General features: G+C 45.2%; 1 protein-coding gene across 1 annotated transcript; it reads left to right on the forward strand.

Annotated features, from left to right (window-relative positions):
* Positions 1-344: 344 nt before the first annotated feature.
* Positions 345-19,744, forward strand: CASS4 (Cas scaffold protein family member 4). The gene is made up of 7 exons (XM_018074042.3): positions 345-389; positions 9,665-10,087; positions 12,934-13,038; positions 14,032-14,181; positions 15,478-16,815; positions 17,615-17,674; positions 18,312-19,744. The coding sequence occupies exons 1-7, from the start codon at positions 345-347 to the stop codon at positions 18,723-18,725; spliced, it is 2,535 nt and encodes an 844-aa protein (XP_017929531.2). The 3' UTR covers positions 18,726-19,744.
* Positions 19,745-20,090: the final 346 nt, after the last annotated feature.

Genomic DNA, 20,090 nt, shown 5'->3' on the forward strand with positions numbered 1-20,090 from the left:
ACACGTAGCAAAAGAGGGGTGAGACTTCCCACTGCGGTTAATTGCGACAAGTTAGTGACAGATAGACCAAGGAAAATTCCACTTGCAGGCAGACTTTTTTTCTCACTTCTGGTCACCAGTTGGGTTTTTCTGGTTTGCGTTCTGTCCTTTTTTTTTATCTTCTCTGTTGTCACAGAAATTATCTTTCATAAGAATCTTTTCACCGAGCTCCCAAGTGCTGTTAGGGGCAGAGCTGTCAGATGGGCTCTCCTGAGGCGCAGTTCCAGAACATGGTGCCTGTGCAAGGCTGAAGTCTCTTCACCCTGCTGTAATTCTCTGTATTGCTCAAGTGGTGCTGCTGGGGAATGACAACAATGGATAAAAATACAGGGGTCAACAGAACAGCAACGGTACGTCTGGTTTTTTGAGTTCTGCACAGGAACAAGTAAGAAACGGGGGCCCAAGGGAAGGGTTTGATGTTTGAATTCAGTGTGATGCTTGATGATGATGGAGGTAGCACTGGTGAGGCCACACCTCAAGAGCTGTGTCCAGTTCTGGGCCCTAGGAATGGCCTCAAGCTGTGACAGGGCAGGTTTAGGTTGGACATCAGGAGGAATTAGTCATGGAAAGGGTGTTCAGGCATGGGAAGGGGCTGCCCAGGGAGGTGGTGGAGTCCCTATCCCTGGAGGTGTCCAAGGAACGAGTGGACGTGGCACTCAGTGCTCTGGGCTGGGGGGCAAGGTGGGGATGGGGCACAGGTTGGACTCGTTGGTCTGGGAGGGCTTTTCTGACCTTAATGATTCTGTGACTCTGTGAAGTGTTTGGATTTCTCATCTCAAGGGGACAGAAGGCTCTTAGAATGCTCATGTACCTGATGTCACCCTCTGCTTTTCATTGTGACAGAATTATTGACTGCAAGAAAGGTCTTCTTGGAGAGGATTCTGAATAAAGCAGGATTCCTAAATACCACATACCTCTAGATAACCACATTTGTGAAATTACAAATATATAATTTCAAGGTTCCACCTGTCATACTGCTATCCTGTAGTGACATTGCAGACATGGTTACATTGTCAGAGGCTTTCAGTGACAGTCCAAGTGACCAGTTGCATCTCTACGTTCTGAGCAAAACAGAAAACATTTTGAAGCACTATTTCATTTTTATTTTGAAAGACTGGAACTAATTTATATAGGGTTTTTACATTTGCGTATTCATATTACATCTAGTTTAATTTTATATATATACATAGCTAAAATGCCCTGCTACAGCTGTAAGGGTTAGAGAATGCTGAGGTCTTGATTCCAAGTCAGTGCCTTCATTGTCCTACTGTCTGCAAGTCTAATAAGCAGTGTAATGAAATTGTGATTTTCATCCTGGATTATGATCTCAGTGTTTGCTGTAAATAAGCTGCCTCCTGGAAATTTGATACAAAATGTAGTGGGGGGGAAAAGCTTAGTATGAGCTGCATGAGTCAATTTTCCATTGAGGTGTGTAAAGATTAGGGGGCTGGTTTTCACACTGAGTCACAGTAAGTGAGGCAGGACATTTTTCATCTCTATACAGAGAAATTTTCTGTTTCTAGGTTTGATATTTCCAATTTTCTTAAATGGATTGTCAATGGTAAATCAATGATTCCCTGTTCTGTTGTGGGCTCTTTAGACACGGCTGTAGCACACCCAGTCAACTTCAGCTGAGTAATAACTGAAAAAGTCAAAGTTATTTCTGCTACAGCATTTTTGAACTGTTTATAAGGTTCCTACTACCCTGGCAGTACTGTTTATTATAATATTTGAATATTATGCTTAATACAAAAACATTAAGGGTTCTTTTTTCTATTATCTGGACTCCTTGAAGCACCAACCCTCAGCAGTGTTACTGCGATGGCAACATTTTGCAATTATCCCTGTGCCCCAGCTATTCCACCTTCTAAAAATTGATTCAGTCTGTGAGTGCAGGCAGAAAACATTGTTTTTGTTTTGTTGTTATGCATCCACATGTGGCAAAGGCTGCACAGGAAGCATTGCACCCCTTGGTGCAGTTTCAAGCACTGTGAGCACCACGGGCTGCTCACGAAATAGTGCTCCTGCTGTTTGACAACACGGGCTGTGCTGCTGCCAGAGGACAAACACAGTGTTTGAAACACACATGAAGTGGATCTGAGGTTTGTCTCTCTTAAAATGCCCACTTTGCATCTTCCCATCTCATCCACAAACACGTGTGTGAGGAATGGCATGGATTCTCTGCCTCTCCGCTCTTCTCTGGTGAGGCCCCACCTGCAGAGCTGCCTCCAGCTCTGGGGTCCCCAAAATAAGGACATGGAGCTGTTGGAGCAAGTCCAGAGGAGGCACCAAGATGATCAGAGGGATGGAGCAGCTCTGCTGGGAGGGAAGGCTGAGAGAGCTGGGATTGTTCAGCCTGGAGAGGAGAAGCTTTGGGGTGACCTAATTGTGGCCTTCCAGGACCTGAAAGAGCTTCAGGAAAGATGGAGAGAGACTATTTACAGGGGCCTGCAGTGACAGGACAAGGGGAAATGGCTTCAAACTGACAGAGAGTAGGGTTAGTTGGGATATTAGGAAGAAATTGTTCCCTGGGAGGGTTGGAGAGGTTGAATGGTTCTTTATCATCTGCATGGACTGTTTGAAGGAGAAAAACTGTTGGTTTTAATACTAAAAAAAAAAAAAAAAAAAAAGGAAAGAAAAGAAAAACCCCAAAGACATTCAAATGGGATGGTTCAAGCCAGGAATTTTTTCTCCTTTGGGCAGCTGCATCAGCTGCTGCCCTGCTCCCAGCCAAGAGGTGTAGATTTTGTTGAGAAAGCATTTTCAATTCAGCATTTTCTCTCCAAGATGCAAAAGTCTTTTCTAGTGAAGTGATTGTGGCTTTGGGAGTAAGTGTCTAATTTCATCTTGAAGCTACTGTGGAAAGAGGAAGGAAAAGGCTTTTGTCAAAGAAAAGGCAGCATGCACAAAAGAAAAACCAGTAAAAGTTTGCAAACCCCAAGACATTCACAAGTCCAAAGTGGTAAAACCTGTGCATTTGCATAAGTGTGACCTGGACTGAACTCCTGCTGAGCAAACGGCAACCACGAATAATTTTAAATAGCATTATAGTTTAATAATATTAAAGGATTTTTTTAAAATAATCAAAGAAACAAAACCCTTCAGCTGCAGGTCATGTTTAGCCTTCCTCCCGGGGTTTTCTGCCTCTGTAGGGTGAGGTTGCTTTGCAGGGTTTTCCTTAACCACAAAAGGGATGTGCTAAGTTTTCTAGAGACCTGAACAGGAAAATTGCAAAGTGTATCAAATCTCAAACCACTTTTAAGTTTAAAAAAAAAAAACAAAACAAAACAAAACAAAAAAACAACAACAAAAAAAAAAAAACAAAAACAACAACAAAACCCAAACCAACAAACTCAAACAAAAAACCCAGGAGTAAAAAATGCTGCTGCAAAAATGCTTCCAAATCCAATCCTTTTTTCTGGTCCAGCCTTGCTGCCCTGGGTTTTCTCTTCAGAGCAGGGAAGGCACTTCCCGGGGGTGCCTGCAGGAAGGATGTCTGTGTGTCCTGCACCGTCACCAGCTGCAGCCCAGTGGCTCCCTGCAGATAAATCTGCTACGTAATGAGCTCCCTCCATCCCCCAGAGCCCCTTTCCTGGGGCTCCCAGTGAGCAGGAGGTGCCAGAGGCTGAGCCTTCCCCCTCCAGGCTTCCAGCCAGACCCTCCAGTGCTGCCTGACCCACTGGCCGGGCTGGGGGAGATCATCCTCCTCCTCCTCAGGTGATGGACTAGCAGAGAAATAAGAGGCAGCAAAATGAAGGTCAATGTAAGTACTGGATTATTTTCTTTCTGTTGCAGTTAATTTAATGACTTTACTGATTTCATTTGTAGTGTAAAATCTGCATCTGTCAGGGTCCCTTTGTGATCGTGTTCATCTGATTTGCACATCACTAACAGAGCACGTGGGCTTAATTTTTAAAATATTGTCCAAGTAAAACTGAGAAAAAAATGCTTTATCAAGAACAATATGGCTAAGGAGGGTAAAGGTTTCTACCATGCATAATATGCCTTATTACAAAGTTATCCTGAATGACCCTGACTGGCCATTTCCCTATTTTCCTGGAAACAAGGAGGTTAAATGACTAACACTTGAGCTGGACTTTATCTAGAAAAAGATTATGTTTTTAGCATTGATTCCTAGAAAAGAGGTAATGGAAATGTTTCAACAATTTGAGTCATGCTGTGATAAGAAAAACGTCAAGTAATTGCAATAGGAGCTACGTGAGCCTGGGAAAGCCTGTGCTCTCTAGGATAACCACTGGCCACGTCCTGCAGTGCTGTTTGCAACGAGAAGTGAAGCTCAGAGGAGGAAAGGAGTGGTGGCAGTGCTCATTTTTAGGAAATACTGTTGTCCCCTGGGAGGAGGGGGGAATAGGTGAATGGATCAAATCCATTTTGCAGTCGTATGTCAGTGGTTTTGCCCAGACTCCCCCACGGCTCAGGGACCCCCAGCCTTGGCTTTGTGCTTTGGCTGTCACACAACTAAATGACTCCCCCTGTCACAGCTGATCCCTGGCAGCTGTGGCTCGGGAAGGGTCTGCACTGTCACCATGTGTCCCGTGCTAATGACAGGGAAAGGGGAACGTCCAGCTGCCACCCGGGAGCGGCGACGGACACCAGTGATTAGGGCAGGTGGAAAACCAGCCGCTCCTTTTCCCAGAGAAATACTGCCGTGCCAGTAATATTTATTCAGAAATAACTTGTTTATTAATCTGTTCGATTTAGTTAGTTAATTCATTCAGCGATACTACCATTGCAGCATTGTCCAAAGTGTTAAAAAAAGAACTGATTTGGGGGGCAGATAACTGCAGCGAGAGAGATGCAGGAAGCCACAGCATTTGGGAGTTGTGATGCTGCTGCTGATTCATTATGAATCAGAAAACACCCACCCCGACCTCTCCTCTTGCTGTCCCTTCTGCCTCATCCAGGAAATGGGCAGAAACTCCACCACGGGTCAGATGGGATGCAAGGACACTATCCTGTCACATCTGTGCACCCAGGAGAGGAATACACAGCAGTCCCTGCCAGTGAAAAACATGCAGTTTGCTCCTGGCAACGTGCCCCAAGAATTTTTTGTGTGTTCCCTGAGCAAGGGGAAGAAGGAGGGCAAGGACCTGGCTCTAAGGAGTGGCTGTGAAGCACCTATTTCTGAGGAACAGGAGAAAATTTGTACTCATCAGAACTTTCTGTGTCTGGAAATCCATGTTTGGAAGTAAACGTTGTGGTAAAATGTAATTAAGATACTAAAAGGTTTAAAAAGCAAAGTAATTGGGAGCATATGGGCAAAAACCTTTGGATAGTAGGAGGACCCAAATCCCAGAACTACACACAGAGTCAGGGTTTGAAACATCAGGAAATGGCAGTTTATTTTCTCTTGAACTTGGCCATAAGACCACAGATGCAAAAATGCTGTGAACGGTGTGAAATCCTGTGTGCACTTGCCAGCTCTGTTGATTTTAACACAGCCAGAATTTGATTAACTAGATTTGTGGAGAAAAAAGAGTTTGGGGAAAATTAAAGGAACCGGCTTGTATTTGCCACTGTATGTGGAGCACTGACTTGGGGGAAGCTGCAGGATTTCTAAGTGGTCCTGCTTGAATTTTCAAAGTGGCTCTTTATTTTATCAAGAACCGATTTGACCATTTGAGAATTTAAAACCTGCTGGTTAGCACCTGGTTCCACCCTCCCAAAATCAATTAACTGTTGGAAAGGCAATAAAAGCAAGTCCTGACAACGGTTCCTCGTTGCAGCTCACACAAAACTTCTGTGTGACCTGAACGTTTATTTTCCAAAATACATAAACAAACAAAAAAATACAGCAGAAGGACTTTCTGCAAGTCAGAGGAAACGCTGCACACCAGAGGGACGTGCAGCCCCGTGGCCACAGGGAGGCACCTGCATGAAGAGAAAGACCTGATCACTTAAGGTAAATTCTCCTTTTTCCTGGGGAAGTTGACGATGGGAACTCTCTACAATTAACTGACTCGAAGTCGCGTGCTGTTTAAAAGGGAATTCTCTGGGAAGCCCGTTCCCAGCTAATGGACGATGGAGAATGTTTATTCCTCCAGCTTTGTTGGGAGATGAAGAGATTAACTGGAAGCCGCTCTGTAAACATGTCAGAGGTGTCACTGATGCACGAACAGAACTGTTTAGCAAACACAGCCCGACGCCTTTAGCTGTGTCTCTTCCCCCTCAAATATTTTAAGTCCCGTTTTCCTGCAGTAAAAGTGCTTACACATGTATTTATGTGCAAAATGCAGCTGAGAAATAATTATCTTGATCCACACAAAACCTCCCATGATTAAAGCTGTCTCTTTATTTACATTATTTCAGTAGGTTTTTCAAGAAGCAAATTTAAGACAATAAATGAAAAACATAGTTTTATTTGAAATGCTGTGAAGCAGTGCCCTACCTGTGTATCATGTGAAATAATCTGCGGTGATAAATTGACATTTCCAAACACAAACTGAGTGGGAAGAGGGAATAGAGAAATTATTGTGTCAGGCTTGCAGGCAGGATGCTGAAATTATCACTTGGTACACATCACTGGGTATCACTTGGATTTTTCTAGCAACATTTGCATATATTTTATAAGGATTTTTTTTTCTGTTGCATAGTACTATAGGCTGAGGATTGGGCTTGGGATAGGAAAGGGATCAGGAGATCTTAGTAATACTGAGGTGTTTTTTCCTGTTGTGTACGTAGAGTCAGTCTGTGAGCATTCCCATTTGGATGGTATAGAATTTTATATTATAAAATTGTACACTGGTCATCTTCACTGCCTCTTATTTAAATCTGCTCAGTGAGAGAAAAGTCACAGCCAAGGTGGTCTCTCATGAGGCAAGAACTGCCTTTTAGGATGTTCTTTGTCTTAGGAGAGTGTTTTCAGCGCTGCTGAAGAGGATGAAACAACAAATGTCAAAGGAGGAAAAACACTTTGATCTCATCTGTGTTACTTTAGTGCTTATTACACGTTGGTTATTGTAAGGACACATTAACAAGGTCACATAAAATACCACAGAGCTCCACCCAGCTGGCCCTGGCTGGCACATTGTGGGTGACACATTGGACAGACAGTTTCCTCTGGCTAACAGGGAAAAAATGCAGATCTCACTGCCCCCAAAGCACGGCCTCCTCTGAGCTGAGCATCCCCAAAGGTCTCTGTGATCCTGGGAATTCAGTTCTTGTTTATAGTCACTGGCAGGTCAGAGATGCTTCTGCTTACGATAGGAAAGGGGCTGCCACAGTGATCCCTCACACATGTCCCAGAGAGCTGAGAGTGTAGATAGGGCTGGATTTCTGGCAAACAGCCCCACATTAGATGATCCAGAGCCTGGAGTACAGATAACCTCACTCCACACCACTGGAGACAGACTTGGTGGACCTTAGCAATCTGTGCAGTCATATCAAGCACCCACCTCCTGGAAATGTTGTCTATAGAATTTCTCCTCCTGTTGTTGTGATCACAAAATCAATTGGCTGGGACGAGTTGTCTTGAAAAATGAGATATCTTTGGAAGGCAAACTGGAACAGGGATGGCATCCTGTGTTACTAAGAAGTAACTCTATTTCTTACCACTAGCAGACTAGATGTGAATTGGTACTTCTGGCCTGGATGCACAGTTGCTCTAAAAGAAATGAGATTTGAAAATAGATGTGTGGTTTCATACATTGTTTGATTAAAGCATTAGGCCCAGCAATGTTTTGAGTGTGCTACTGCCACGGGAAAGACTTAGCTGGGGAAATGTCAACATTTAGATGCCTTTTAAAACCACGCAGTGAAACAAATCTTCCTCTTGTTTGTGTTGTTGCAATTAGGAAGGACAGCCTTGTTTGTGCCAGGCTCCACTCCCGAGTTCAGGCTTCCTGCCCCACCATCCATTTCCTGCGTGCGCCTGGATAAGGCTCTTCACGTTGGAAAAGGGGGAGAGAGTTCCTCTGCCCATCCTCCTCAGGGATGAAGAACAGGGGCTGCTTTTTATTGTGTCTGTACACCATCCAACAACAAGGATCTCAAAGTGTTGATGAATAATAGGAAAAGTTGGATGTTTTCCTTTTTTTTTTTTCCACAATTGCAACGACGTGTGAAGCCCAGGCTGTGCTCGTGGTGGGATTCCTGGGGGCCTGACTGCAACATTTGGCACTGTCCAAGCAGAAGGGGGACTCCCATGTTCAAGGCTAAAACCAGGCTGGGACACAAGGTAAAAGGGGCTGTTGTCCACCCCTGGCAGCTGCTGAGGGACGAGCCCACAGCTCACAAACAGGCCATTGTTCGTGGCCACCCCGACCACGGCTCGTGTGCAGCCAACAACGGGGCCTTCTCACCAGCTGAGCTGACAAATTGGGGTTCTTCTGCTGCAGCTTCGAGCCAGCTGTTGCTTTACAGCAAATGCTCTGGACAAAAATACAAGGCATCACATTTCCTATTTGGGTGCTATCTCTTTGGGCATTACTTGCACTTTCTGATAAACTCACACTGAGACACAGCCAGTGTCCCTCTACCTGGGAAGCAGACAGTCCCATTTTGGAGCTGAAAGCAAATTCTATCTTGTACTGAAAACAACTACATCCACAGCTTTCTCTAACCTTTGCACAAACGCCTCAGGTGACCAAAGCCACCTGCTGTTAGTACTTCTCATTTTTTTTAAGTGCCATCTTCAAACTGACAGAGAGGAGGTTTTTGATTAGATATCAGGAAGGATTTGCTCCCTGTGAGGCTGGTGGGGCCCTGGAACAGGTTGCCCAGAGAAGCTGTGGCTGCCCCATCCCTGCAAGTGTTCAAGGTCAGGTTGGATGGGGCTTGGAGCAACCTGGAATAGTGGCAGGTGTCACTGCCCATGGCAGAGGGTGGAATGGAGAATTCACAGAATGACAACGGGAAAAACATCTATTTTTCATATAGGAATGTTCATCAGTAATCATAGAATCACAGAATCATTAGGGTTGGAAGGGACCTCTGGAGATGATCCAGTCCAATTCCCCTGCCCAGGCAGAGTCAACTGAAGCAGGCAACACAGGAACACATCCAGGTGGGTTTGGAATGTCTCCAGAGAGGGAGACTCTCCACTCTCCCAAAGCAGCTGTTCCAATGCTCTGCCAAACCCTCCACGGAAAGAAGTTCTTCATGTTGAGGTGGAACTTCTTGTGTTTTAGCTTATAAGTCTCATATATATATGTCTAATATAATAAGTCTAAATAATGAACATTAGCAGCACTCTTCAAGAGCCTTGTGGGGAAAAGGTGCTGAGGAAATATATTGTAGTACTATCACAGAATCACAGAACATTCTGAGTTGGAAAGGACCCACAAGGATCATTGAGTCCAACTCTTAAGTGAATGGCCCATACAGGGGATTGAACAGAGGACTGAACAGGAGATTGAACCCATGACCTTGTTGTTTAGTTATTATTATCTATTTCTTTATGCACTGAACGTAGCAGGCACAGGCTAAAGTTTGCACAGGCAGAAGTTTAACTCCTGAGACCAGTGCTCTGAGGAAGGTGGTTTGATATGATAACGGCTGTGCTTGAACTAAATCGAAATCGAGGTGGGGATAAACACCAAAGCAGAACCCAGTGACCACTGCTGTGGGTGTAACAGTGCAATGCTGGTGTTCTCTGTGTCCCCAGAACACCCTGGCCAAGGCGCTCTACGACAACAAGGCCGAGTGCTCGGACGAGCTGGCCTTCCGCAAGGGAGACATCCTGACCGTGCTGGACCAGCACGTCCTCGGCAGCGAGGGCTGGTGGAAGTGCTCCCTGCATGGCAGGCAGGGCCTGGCCCCCGCCAACCGCCTCCAGCTGCTCTCTCCCACCATCCTGCTGCTTCCTTCCACCCGGAGCGACCCCACGGAGCTGCCAGCAGGCCAACAAAACATCTACCAGGTTCCCTCCGGCCCCAAACCCACCGTGGTGTCGTCCACCTACGAGAAGATGGAGGGGTGGGTCAAACCCCCAGGCAGGCTCTCTGCCACGCCTGCCCAAGCCATATATCAGGTGCCAGCCTTGGCTGCACAGCTGCTCAGTGAGAGGACCAAAAGCTCCACACACCAGGTAAGGCAAACATCCCTGAAAGTAACAGATGTTATTATTGAAACAACCATTGGGAGTGGGAAAACAACAAAGGCTGTCAGCCTGAGCTTTTCAGTGGAATTTGCAGCAAAAGAATGATGGTGTTTAGGAAACTCCCATCAATTCTACTACAGTTTATAGCATTATGTGAGAAACACTGCTCTGGGCAACATATGAGAGTCTCTATATTCTGTAGTCCCTCACTTTTTTGACAGTTTAAAGCAGCTGTAAAATAGGGCAGGAAGCAAAGAATATACCATTTCTTTGGGAGAATCTAGAAATTATTTACAAACCTTCCCCAAAGTTAAAATAACAAGACACAGAACTTTCTCCTCTGATTGTTCACAGCATGTGGCCATCCAGAGTCCCCTGGGCACATGTGGGGTCTTTACATCCATCTGCACATGTACATGTTGTATCAAGTGTCTTAAGATCAAAAACTTGTGCTTTCTTGAGGAAAAAATGAATGGGGACTGTTTTATAATGAAAGGTAAATAGAGCAAGTGAGTACAAAATTCAAGTGCAAGTTTTTTGTTCAGTTCCATGAGCTCTTCAGCCCCGGGTGGCTCTTTATTCTGTGTAGGAAAATCATGTTAGAAATGCTAATTGAAAAAGGAAAAGGAAGGAAATTCAGCCCTGAGATATACAGTCTTTTAGGCTGATTTAATGATCATTTGATTTATGGGGCCACCTTCCCTCCCACTGTGCTGGGAGGCAAGTCATGGAAACCAAGACGCTGCTTCCTGCTGTGTGGCAGATGGGTGCTGGAAAACAGACAAACTTGGTGCAACCCTGATGACTGAAACCTAATTTTCAGCACTGCAGCTGCAGTGCAGACCTTGTGTGCAGTTCCCACAACTGCTAGCTCAAGCTAAGAGCTGCAAAGGACCTTTTTGCACTTACTGTGATCTGATTTCTCCACATTCCTGATCCTAAAGGAACCATTTGCAAACTGAATGCGAGATTGGGACAAATTTTCCATGTTGTGCCAGCAAATCAGGTGGAAAATGTTCATCTACTCATTTTCTGAATGAATGGCCCAACAGAAGAGCTCCTTGGCTCTTCCTCTCATCTCCTGAGTTTATACACCTAAGCTTTGTCTATTCTAACCGAGAATGAAAAGGAAATGTCCCAGCCTGCATTTATGATCTAGAAGTTCAGAGCTGAGCTGTCTCTTGCACAGTGTCCCAGCTGTTCCCACACCAACTGCACTGTGGTGGTCACAAGCCATGCCCAGATGCAGGGAAGGCTCAGGGAGAGCAGCCTGTGAAAGGCCAGGATGAACTGCAGCACTCGGACCGCCCCACACAGAGCCTGTGGGACAACTGGCAAAGCTCCTGGCATAGTCAGCTGTCCTCTGAGCAGCTGGGTAAAGCCACTGTGATTGAAAGCAATAAAACAAAACAAAATCCCTCAGAGCCCACAGAGAAGCCTCATTGCTGCTGCCTGACACACAGGGCACCTTCGTGTTTTACTGTCACTGAAAGGACTTTAAAAAGTAGTAAGATGTGATATCCAGTGAGTTTCCTTTTTGCTGTATAGTGAGATTTGTCCACCTGAAAACAGAGCTGGGCTAAGGATGGCTTTCTTGATACCTCTTGTCTTTTACCCTTTCTGCTCAGGGAAGTCTCTTTTACGCCTCTGTTTGCAGGTAAAGGTGATCACCAGGTCCTGGCACAGGTTGCCCAGAGAAGCTGTGGCTGCCCCACCCCAGAAAGTGTCCAAGACCAGGCTGGATGGGGCTTGGAGCAACCTGGGATAGTGGAAGGTGTCCCTGCTATGGCAGGAGGTGTAACTGGACAGCCTTTAAGGTCCCTTCCAACCCAAACCATTCAGTGATTCTGTGATTCTGTTTCATAGAGCACTAAGGGGATTTATCTTCACTCCTCCTCCCCTTTCTTCAGATGAGAGTTAAGAGCTTTCACAAAGCTGAAACAGGCAGTTGTAAGGGTGAAGTCTAGTTCCTCTACCATATTTCCCCTAAATTACTTTGCTACAACACTCACATGATGGAGATCGCTACCTCCAATTTTAAATGATTATTGTAACATCTCATCTGCAGTGATGTTTTTGTGGGTCAAGGGTTTGGAAAGGACCATTTATAACCTAGATGAGGACAGCCAAGCTAAAGACAGGCTGAGGGAACAAAACTGATTTTATAAAAAAAAATCCTACTCAACATTCATACTTTGGGACCTTAACTAATTATCCCACAGATGTGGTCATGCCTTCTCAAATTATGTTTTAAGCAAACAGGAGAATTCGACTACAGATCAATAATGTAATTCTCATATCAGACTTCCCTGTTTATGGAGCTGAACAGGACATCAAGGTTTAGTCCTTACAAATGAGTCAGTCTTTCATAACTACAGAATAATGCTCAGCCCGCACCTATTTGCTGCTCTTACACTAAATATGGCTTGACCCCATGGCTCTGTGTGCCTGGAGAAGCAGAAATTTCCCCACTTCCTTTTTCAGTGGTTCTGCTTTTGGTTAGTCTAAAGATTTAAGTGATAAGCGAAGCTGGATTTCCTCCAAATCTTTTCCCTCCCATGGTTACTCAGGCAGATTGTCTTTGATTTGTATGTGCCAGTTCTTATCTCACCTGAAATACAGCAGAAATGCTGGCAAAGGAGAATTATGAGGGAAGAATGCCACCTGCTTCTAAGCTCAGTTCCCACCTCGGCTTCAGTGAAGAGCTGAAGGTTTTTAATCACTTAAGAGTGATTACTGCAACAGTGGCCTATCCAGTTAAATGAGTTTCCAAAGATGTCCTGAGCTTCTTGCTCACTGCAGCTTTCTCATTATTGTTTTTCTCCCCCTCCAAGCACCTGTTCACTCTCCCGAGAGCCTGCCGGGCTTCAGCCCCAAACATCAGGAGTGAGGTGTACGACGTTCCCTCCACACAGCGCCGGGAGTCCCTGCTCACACAGGTGGGTCCTGCCGTGGTGCTCTCCCTGCAGCTGGGACTCTGTAGAACCTCAGAGTAGATGTTGAGGCAAATTCCAGTACCTCCCTGTTCGCTTTTTGTAAAATTGGGAAGAAGATAATTCATTTTTAGCTCAAAACCTAAAGCAGTTCTCTCGAGTTTCTTCGAAATTCAGAGAAACTGGTCCTAAATTTGGTATGCTTGTAATGAACACTTTCAGTTTTACCATTATTAAGGCATTTCTTGCTGGATTACAAGGCAGAGAGATTGACACTACTGATGTCCTACAGAATTCTCAGTATCAGAGGGTCACCCTCTCTGCTTGGAATCCATGAGGAAATGTGCTTTGTGTCTGTGTCATTTGATCGGGAGGATTTCAGGGTGTTTACAGAAGAGTCACAAGTGCGTGTTCAAAAAAAACCTCAATGTCACCCACCCCACCCACCTCCTGGGGAAGAACATCCCATGGATTTGTGATCAGGAGGATCACATCCACCACTGAAGTGTCCTGTTGCATCATCCTGCTCTTGGTCCTGCTGTGTTTCCCCGAGGAGAGTGAACGTCACATTCCCTCAGTCCCTCAGGTCACTGGGATGGGACAGGCACCAGGCCCCAGCCCTGTCACCTCCCATGCAAGGTGTGGGTGGGACTGGAGCACATCCATGGACCCTCCCCACGCACTTTATCTTGGCAGCAGCTGACAGGGCAGGATTAAGCCCACTCCATTGTTATCAAGTTATCCACAGATTTTCTGGAGTTAGCTCCTTGTGTAAGTGGGTGATTCCTGCTCAGACCCAAAGCCAGGTGTGCCAGTGGTGGCTGCCTCGTCCTCCCACCCAGCACTGCGGGAAGGCTCCAGCAGCTCCCCTGCAGGCTGAGGGTGACCCACGCTGTCCACACCAGGAGCTACTCCCACAAGCCTTTGATTCCACCAGAGTATTCAATGAGATCTAAAAAGAATCAAAGTCAACCAGGTTTTTTTTTCCCCTGTTCCCAGAGCGGTGCCACTCCACCCACTGCACGGAAGGGCTCCGTGCCAGTCAGACCCACCGAGAACTTCCAGGCAGAGCAGGAGCAGCTTTACAACATCCCATCCAGCCCAGAAAAGGCAGGAGCTGGGATCCAGAAAGACTCACCAGCAGGCAATGTAAGTAAGATTTGTTGGACCCAAGAGAACAATCCGCCAGTGCCGTGACACCCACCTTGGGCAGAGGGGCAGGTTTTCCACCTCTCCCCCTGTGTTTGCCAAGCACCATCCTGATCTGAAATTTCACAACTAAGAAAACGTCTCAATGGAAACTTTTTATTAGTTGAGTGCCAAGTATTTCAGGTTTCCTGAATGGCTTTAGGATCCAAGAGGATTTTGACAGGCTCCTTAGTGCCTAGGGCTGAGGAGCAGGACCATTCCAGCACAGGGAATCTGAGGCTCCCTGGTTTTGTGGGTTTAAAGAGCAGTGCTGTAGGTTCAGGGCTGCAGAAGCCAGTCTTGCACAGAGCCTGTTCAGCAGTGACAGCCAGAGTGGTGCCACCCAGGATTGGGGAATTGGCACATGAGCAACTGCTCATCTAAGCTGGCATTCCCAACATTTCCATGGCTGTTAGGAATTGTACCAACCAGCTGCACCAGCCTGGGACCAGATTTCCTTTCAGAGATCATGGTTTATCATTGCTTCCAAAATCAAATTTTCTTAGAATTCTTTGTTCACAGGCAATTTGGAAAATTCTAGAGTTGGCCTGAAACACCCTTGTCATTCCTTGCCTCCCCTTCTCATGCACATTTTTCACAAATGGGGAAGCCTAACCTGGTTAGTTTTTTCCTAAAATCTGTATTATATAACAACTTTCAGTTGTTTCTTGTTGCTGCACATTCCTGTAGTTCCTTGCATTCCCCCCGTGGATGTGCTTCATGCAGGTAGGATCTTTCCTTAAATGTTAGTGTTAGTCTGGATTTTATTACACAAGAAGTACTCCTGCATTTGCCTTTTCCAAATTGGACTTCAGCTGTAGACAGACATATTTTTAAGGCACTGGATAAACTCTGTTCCCATCTTAGCAAACCTGTATCAAGCAAAAATTTAAATTAATTGAAGGTATTTGAGAAGAGTCAGTGATGTCTGCTGGTTGTTTATTTTTTGACAGGGTATGCACATGAATGGGAAAAAAATCAAGTGTCTACAGATGTCCCTGGCTGGGGACACTGCAGTATGATCTAATCACCTGTGCTCAAAATATTTTACCTTCTACATGTGTAGCTTGTGCATTTTAGAATATAAAAAACACAAGCCAGCCCTTTCGTGGTGTAGTTCCACTGACATCAGTGGAGTTGCATACATTTATGTGCTCTGAGAATTCAGTTTTGTTTCTTACTTCTTGCTTTATAAACAAGGGTGGTTTATAAACCCTCTGTGCTCGTGGTTTATAAGCCCTCTGTGCTCTGTTGCAGTTGTATGATGTCCCTCCCAAAAGAGAAAGTGATGCTTCAGAAAACAAATCTCAAAAAAAGTGCTGGGGCCAGTACAATACTTTGCCAAATCCTCGGAAGTCAGAATGGATTTATGATATTCCAGTATCACCTGAAAAATCAGGATTAAAACAGCACCCTTCTGGCCACTCCTTGGAGAACCAGGTGCTGTATGATATCCCACCAGCCAGGTACAAGGTGCCAACAACAAATCCTGAAGCCAAGGTTGTAAATCCACAATTATACAATATCCCACCGACACAACAGAAATTAACACTTCCAGATATCCCTCTTTATGACGTTCCATCCTCACGGGATGTGCTCTTTTTGCCGCAGAGCAGTAGCTGTGATGTACCCCCGAGTCTCCTGGCTCCAAAGGCTGAGAGTCAGATCTCTGAAGGGAATGTTTATGATATTCCAAAAGGTTTGCCCACCCCTGGGCAGTCCAAGAAAGAGATGGAAAGCAACAGTGACAGCTCTGGAGAACAGGCACACGGTGCTTCTCCAAAGCTCCCCAGAGGTGCCAAATTAGGACAAGACATCTCATCTGTTTCTAGTGTGGACAGCAGGAGCAGCACACTCTCCACATCCTCCAGCTCATCTACTGAGTTGTTTTCTACGTCCTCATCATCAGAAGAGCCTGGCAAAGAAATCAAAATGGGCCTTGAAGTAGCCATAGAGACCCTGACCAGGCTGCAGCACAGCGTGTCCAGCTCAGTTGCAAGTTTAATGATCTTTGTGAGCAGTAAGTGGCGATTGCAGGAACACCTGGAGAAGAGCATTGAGGAAATCCACAGAGCCGTGGATCACATCAAGGTGTCCCTGGGAGAATTCCTGGCCTTTGCCCAAGCCATAAAGGGAAACGCCTCTCACCTCACTGATAGCAACCTTCAGACCAGGATTAAAAAGCAATTAGAGATCCTTGTGAACTCCTTCCAAATTTTAACAGAGACAAGGGAAGCTCTAAACAACTGCAACTGGTCACTCGAGGCCTTGGTCCTCAGGAGCCCCCAGAACAACCCAGATGACCTCGACCGCTTCGTCATGGTGGCCCGCACGATTCCCGACGACATCAAGAGGTTTGTGTCCATCATCATCGCCAATGGGAAGCTGCTCTTCAGAAAGAATGACAAGGAACAAGAAATAAAGCAGCCAAAAGGGAGCCCAGAATGCAAAATGGCAAAACAAATCCCAGTGCCAAGAAGAATAGAAATAGAGTCGCTCCAGAGAAACACTCCTGACAAACCCAGCCAGAGTCGAGTGCCTTTGGAGAAACAGGAGGAAAATGCCACTGAGGACTGTGATTATGTGCAGTTACAGGTCAGTAAAACTGGGCTTTACTTTCTATGTTCTTCATTGTTTGCAGATATTAAGCTATTGCCACCATTTTACCTTTGCATCAATGCCAGATTCAGTTTGAACGATTTCCCATTTTCCAGACTGAACTCAGGATTTTTTTCCAGTGCTGGGTGGCACATGTGGAATGAGAATCATTTTAATCCATAAAGAGAACTGGAGTTTGAGAATTTATCCAGCCAGCACCAACAAAACATCTTTATAATCTGTTTAAATTCATTTGGGAGACAGGTTTTAGCTGGGGGGTTGCAAATCCTGTCTTCTCTTTTGCCTTTTAGTTCTCTTCTTGCCAGTTCATTGTGTTTGGCTCTGACATGACTGGACAAGAAATGTTACTTTCTAACTTGAGGTGCATGTTTTCATAGAAAATTTTGCTGTAACAAATCAAACTCTTACTGTGAATTATCAAATTTATTTGTTAGAATCATTCTGGATGTTTGTTAGAACCATGCTCCTTAGAACTACTGAAATATCTACCAAGAACATCTCTCTTGGTTTCACAAAGAAAAGCTGGCGTGTCCTTAGGATTTAGGAAAGGTTATTTTGTTCATGTTGCTTTCAGTCTTAGATCTTGCAGGAGGAGACACTATATTTTTAGTAGGAAAAAACCTACAATTTTTTCTAATAAATGTACCATTGTTGTCCATAACATGAAGGCTGCAGAGCAAGTAGTTGTTTCCTCACGAAATAAGACAAAAACATATTTATATTTAAATCTTTTTGTAAGTCATTTCAACTTTGCTTTCATTTTAATTTATAACAGGCACAGAAAATCATTTCAGGTAAAGAAGTAGCAAAGAAGAGCACAGATTCAAAACTGAAGGTATTTCTGATTTTGAAAACTATTATTTATGAGGACTTCTAGTCCCTGATTTCTGTGCTTGCCAAAATTCAAAGCATTCAGACACACATCTCTATCCATAATCTATTTGCTTTTCATTGTTCATTTCCCAGAACTCAATCTTAGAATTACTGCTGAAAATTGTGAAAAACATTTATTTTCCTCAAACATAATGAACCCCTCCAGTTCAACATCATACTATTTATTTTCTTGCCTTTGTGCATCATTTGGGATAAGGCTGTGAGGACTAGTATTTCAAAATATCTTGTCATGCACTGGTACAAAATTGACTCTTGTTTTGTCCATTTTAATCATTCATAACCCTGATTAAGCCCATTAAAGATCAATGTTTTGTACTATCTGAAAGCTTCAAGTCCAGAATGTGTAAAGGGTTGGTGTTTGGCTGCAGCACTTTGTGTGCTATCCATTATTAAAATCGTATTTAGGGGCAAAAAGGCAATTGGGAGAATTTCCAATACTTTATGGGAAGAGAAATTATTGTAAAAGCTCCTGGGCTGGGGCAATTTGGAGAGTATGAACTAAGAATTTAGGCTGGAGCAACTAAAGAAACAATCAGTGTGTGACACCGAGGTGAATGTTTTTTTAAACCTTTCTCCAGGCTTTGCCAACTGCAAAAAAGGCTGGAACTCAAAGCAAGCAGGACTGTGCCAAGAAAATCCCTCTCCCTGAGCACTGCAGGCTGTGTTTCGCTGCCCTGCACAAGGCCATCGGGGTGTTCACCAACAGCCTGAGCAACAACCAGCCCCCCGAAGTGTTCATATCCCACAGCAAACTGATCATCATGGTGGGACAGAAGCTGGTGGATTCTCTGTGCCAGGAGACTCAGGAAAGGGATGCCCGGAGCGACGTCCTCCACAGCAGCAGCCGGTTCTGCAGCCTCTTGAAGAACCTGGCTCTGGCCACCAAAAACGCTGCCATAAAATATCCCAACACCGACGCCACGAGGGAACTTCGGGATCGGACCGAGGAGCTGTCCAAGTACACGCAGCAGTTCAGAGCAATGATGGAATGAGACACGGAATGTCACTGTTTTCACACATTCTCCACTGCTGTTGCCCCTTTGGCAGCCAAAGGGGAGCAAAACCAGCTCAGTGACACCAATTTTCAGTCACCTCAAAGTTCCTGCCGGGAGTTCCCGGGGTGCTGATGCAATTTTAGCAGGTGAAAATCCAGCAGATGTAGGAGAAGATTTGTAGAATTAAATCTATTCTTTCTTCTCCACTGTTCATATCCTGCCTGGAAATATCATCGTCGGAGTGGCTGGGCAGGAATGTTTGCTGTGTATTAGAGCAAAATGGTTTTATTATCTGACTTATTTCTTATTTTTTATTCTCTCTATAGGTCAGATAACTGTCTTTTCCTTTTGTTTTTTTTCTATTCAGGCATGTAAAGTCTATCTCCAGATTTAGCTGCACAATGTTCTGTAGCTTATGATCAATTGTTTCCTGAGGACTTTACTCAGAATTTGTAGTTACAGTATTTTTTCCCAAGCAGCCGCAAAGCTAATTTTTGGGTTTAACATACAAATGCCACAAATGTATTATGGTACAAAATCTGGTACTATACATAGCCTAGATATTAATGGGGAATGCTCCAGGCTGGCACCTGAGCACAGAGGAAAACTGACTTGGAGGAGTGATAAATGTACAGGGAGCACCTCAGTCGTCCTCTGTCGCAGCCTGAAGCTGTTCAGAGCATTTCTCCAACTGAGACAGAATTTATTTTAGTCACTAAACGTGCAGAGGGTTCCAAAGCTCTTCCCACAGACTGCAAAGGTGATGTTATTCCTTACTGGAATACCAGCAAGATACACCTGGCGCTGGCACAGTTGCCCAGGGGTTCAGCTGCCTTGGTCCGTGCAGCTTTTTAACTTTATCCCAAATTTTCTGGGTGTGAAATCCAACGACAAAGACGCCGCGATTGCGCAGGCAGAGCGTGGGTACACCCGTGTGACTTGTAGCTTCCCTGATTAATTTATTTTAATGTTTGTATCTGTAATTTCAATGTCTGGCCTTTCTTGGCCTTTCTTGGCGATGTTTTATCGGTGTCTTTTACTGGTGGGACAATGAATTTTGGGGGCAGTCGGAGCTGACCCGCACAGCGTCTGTTGGGAACCAGCTTCCCCCTCAGCATCCTCGAGCTTCCCTCGGCACCCGCCGCGTTTTACACCGGTATTTAAAGCCGACACGTGTAAATATTCCTGTTTGCAAAGTTAAACGCAGTGTTTCCCTCCCCCGCTGGCTTTGTGCGTGTTGGATTAAACTCGCCCCTCACACCACCCGTGTCCGTGCCCTGACATCGCCCCGGGGCTGAGGGCGGGACGGCGGCCCCTCATCCTGCAGCCAGCCCGGCCCGGCGCGGGAGAGCCTCGTTTGGC

This window comes from Manacus vitellinus, unplaced genomic scaffold (genome assembly GCF_001715985.3).
Source record: "Manacus vitellinus isolate BGI_N305 unplaced genomic scaffold, ASM171598v3 scaffold_26_pilon, whole genome shotgun sequence".
In the NCBI taxonomy this organism is placed as follows: domain Eukaryota; kingdom Metazoa; phylum Chordata; class Aves; order Passeriformes; family Pipridae; genus Manacus; species Manacus vitellinus.

Bases quoted from the DNA above. Each gene is read 5' to 3' on its own strand.
- CASS4 (XM_018074042.3), top strand. From the start codon at position 345: ATGACAACAATGGATAAAAATACAGGGGTCAACAGAACAGCAACG. The intron at 10,088-12,933 runs GTAAGGCAAACA...TCCCCCTCCAAG, and splicing joins CCAAAAGCTCCACACACCAG to CACCTGTTCACTCTCCCGAG. The intron at 13,039-14,031 runs GTGGGTCCTGCC...CCCTGTTCCCAG, and splicing joins GGGAGTCCCTGCTCACACAG to AGCGGTGCCACTCCACCCAC.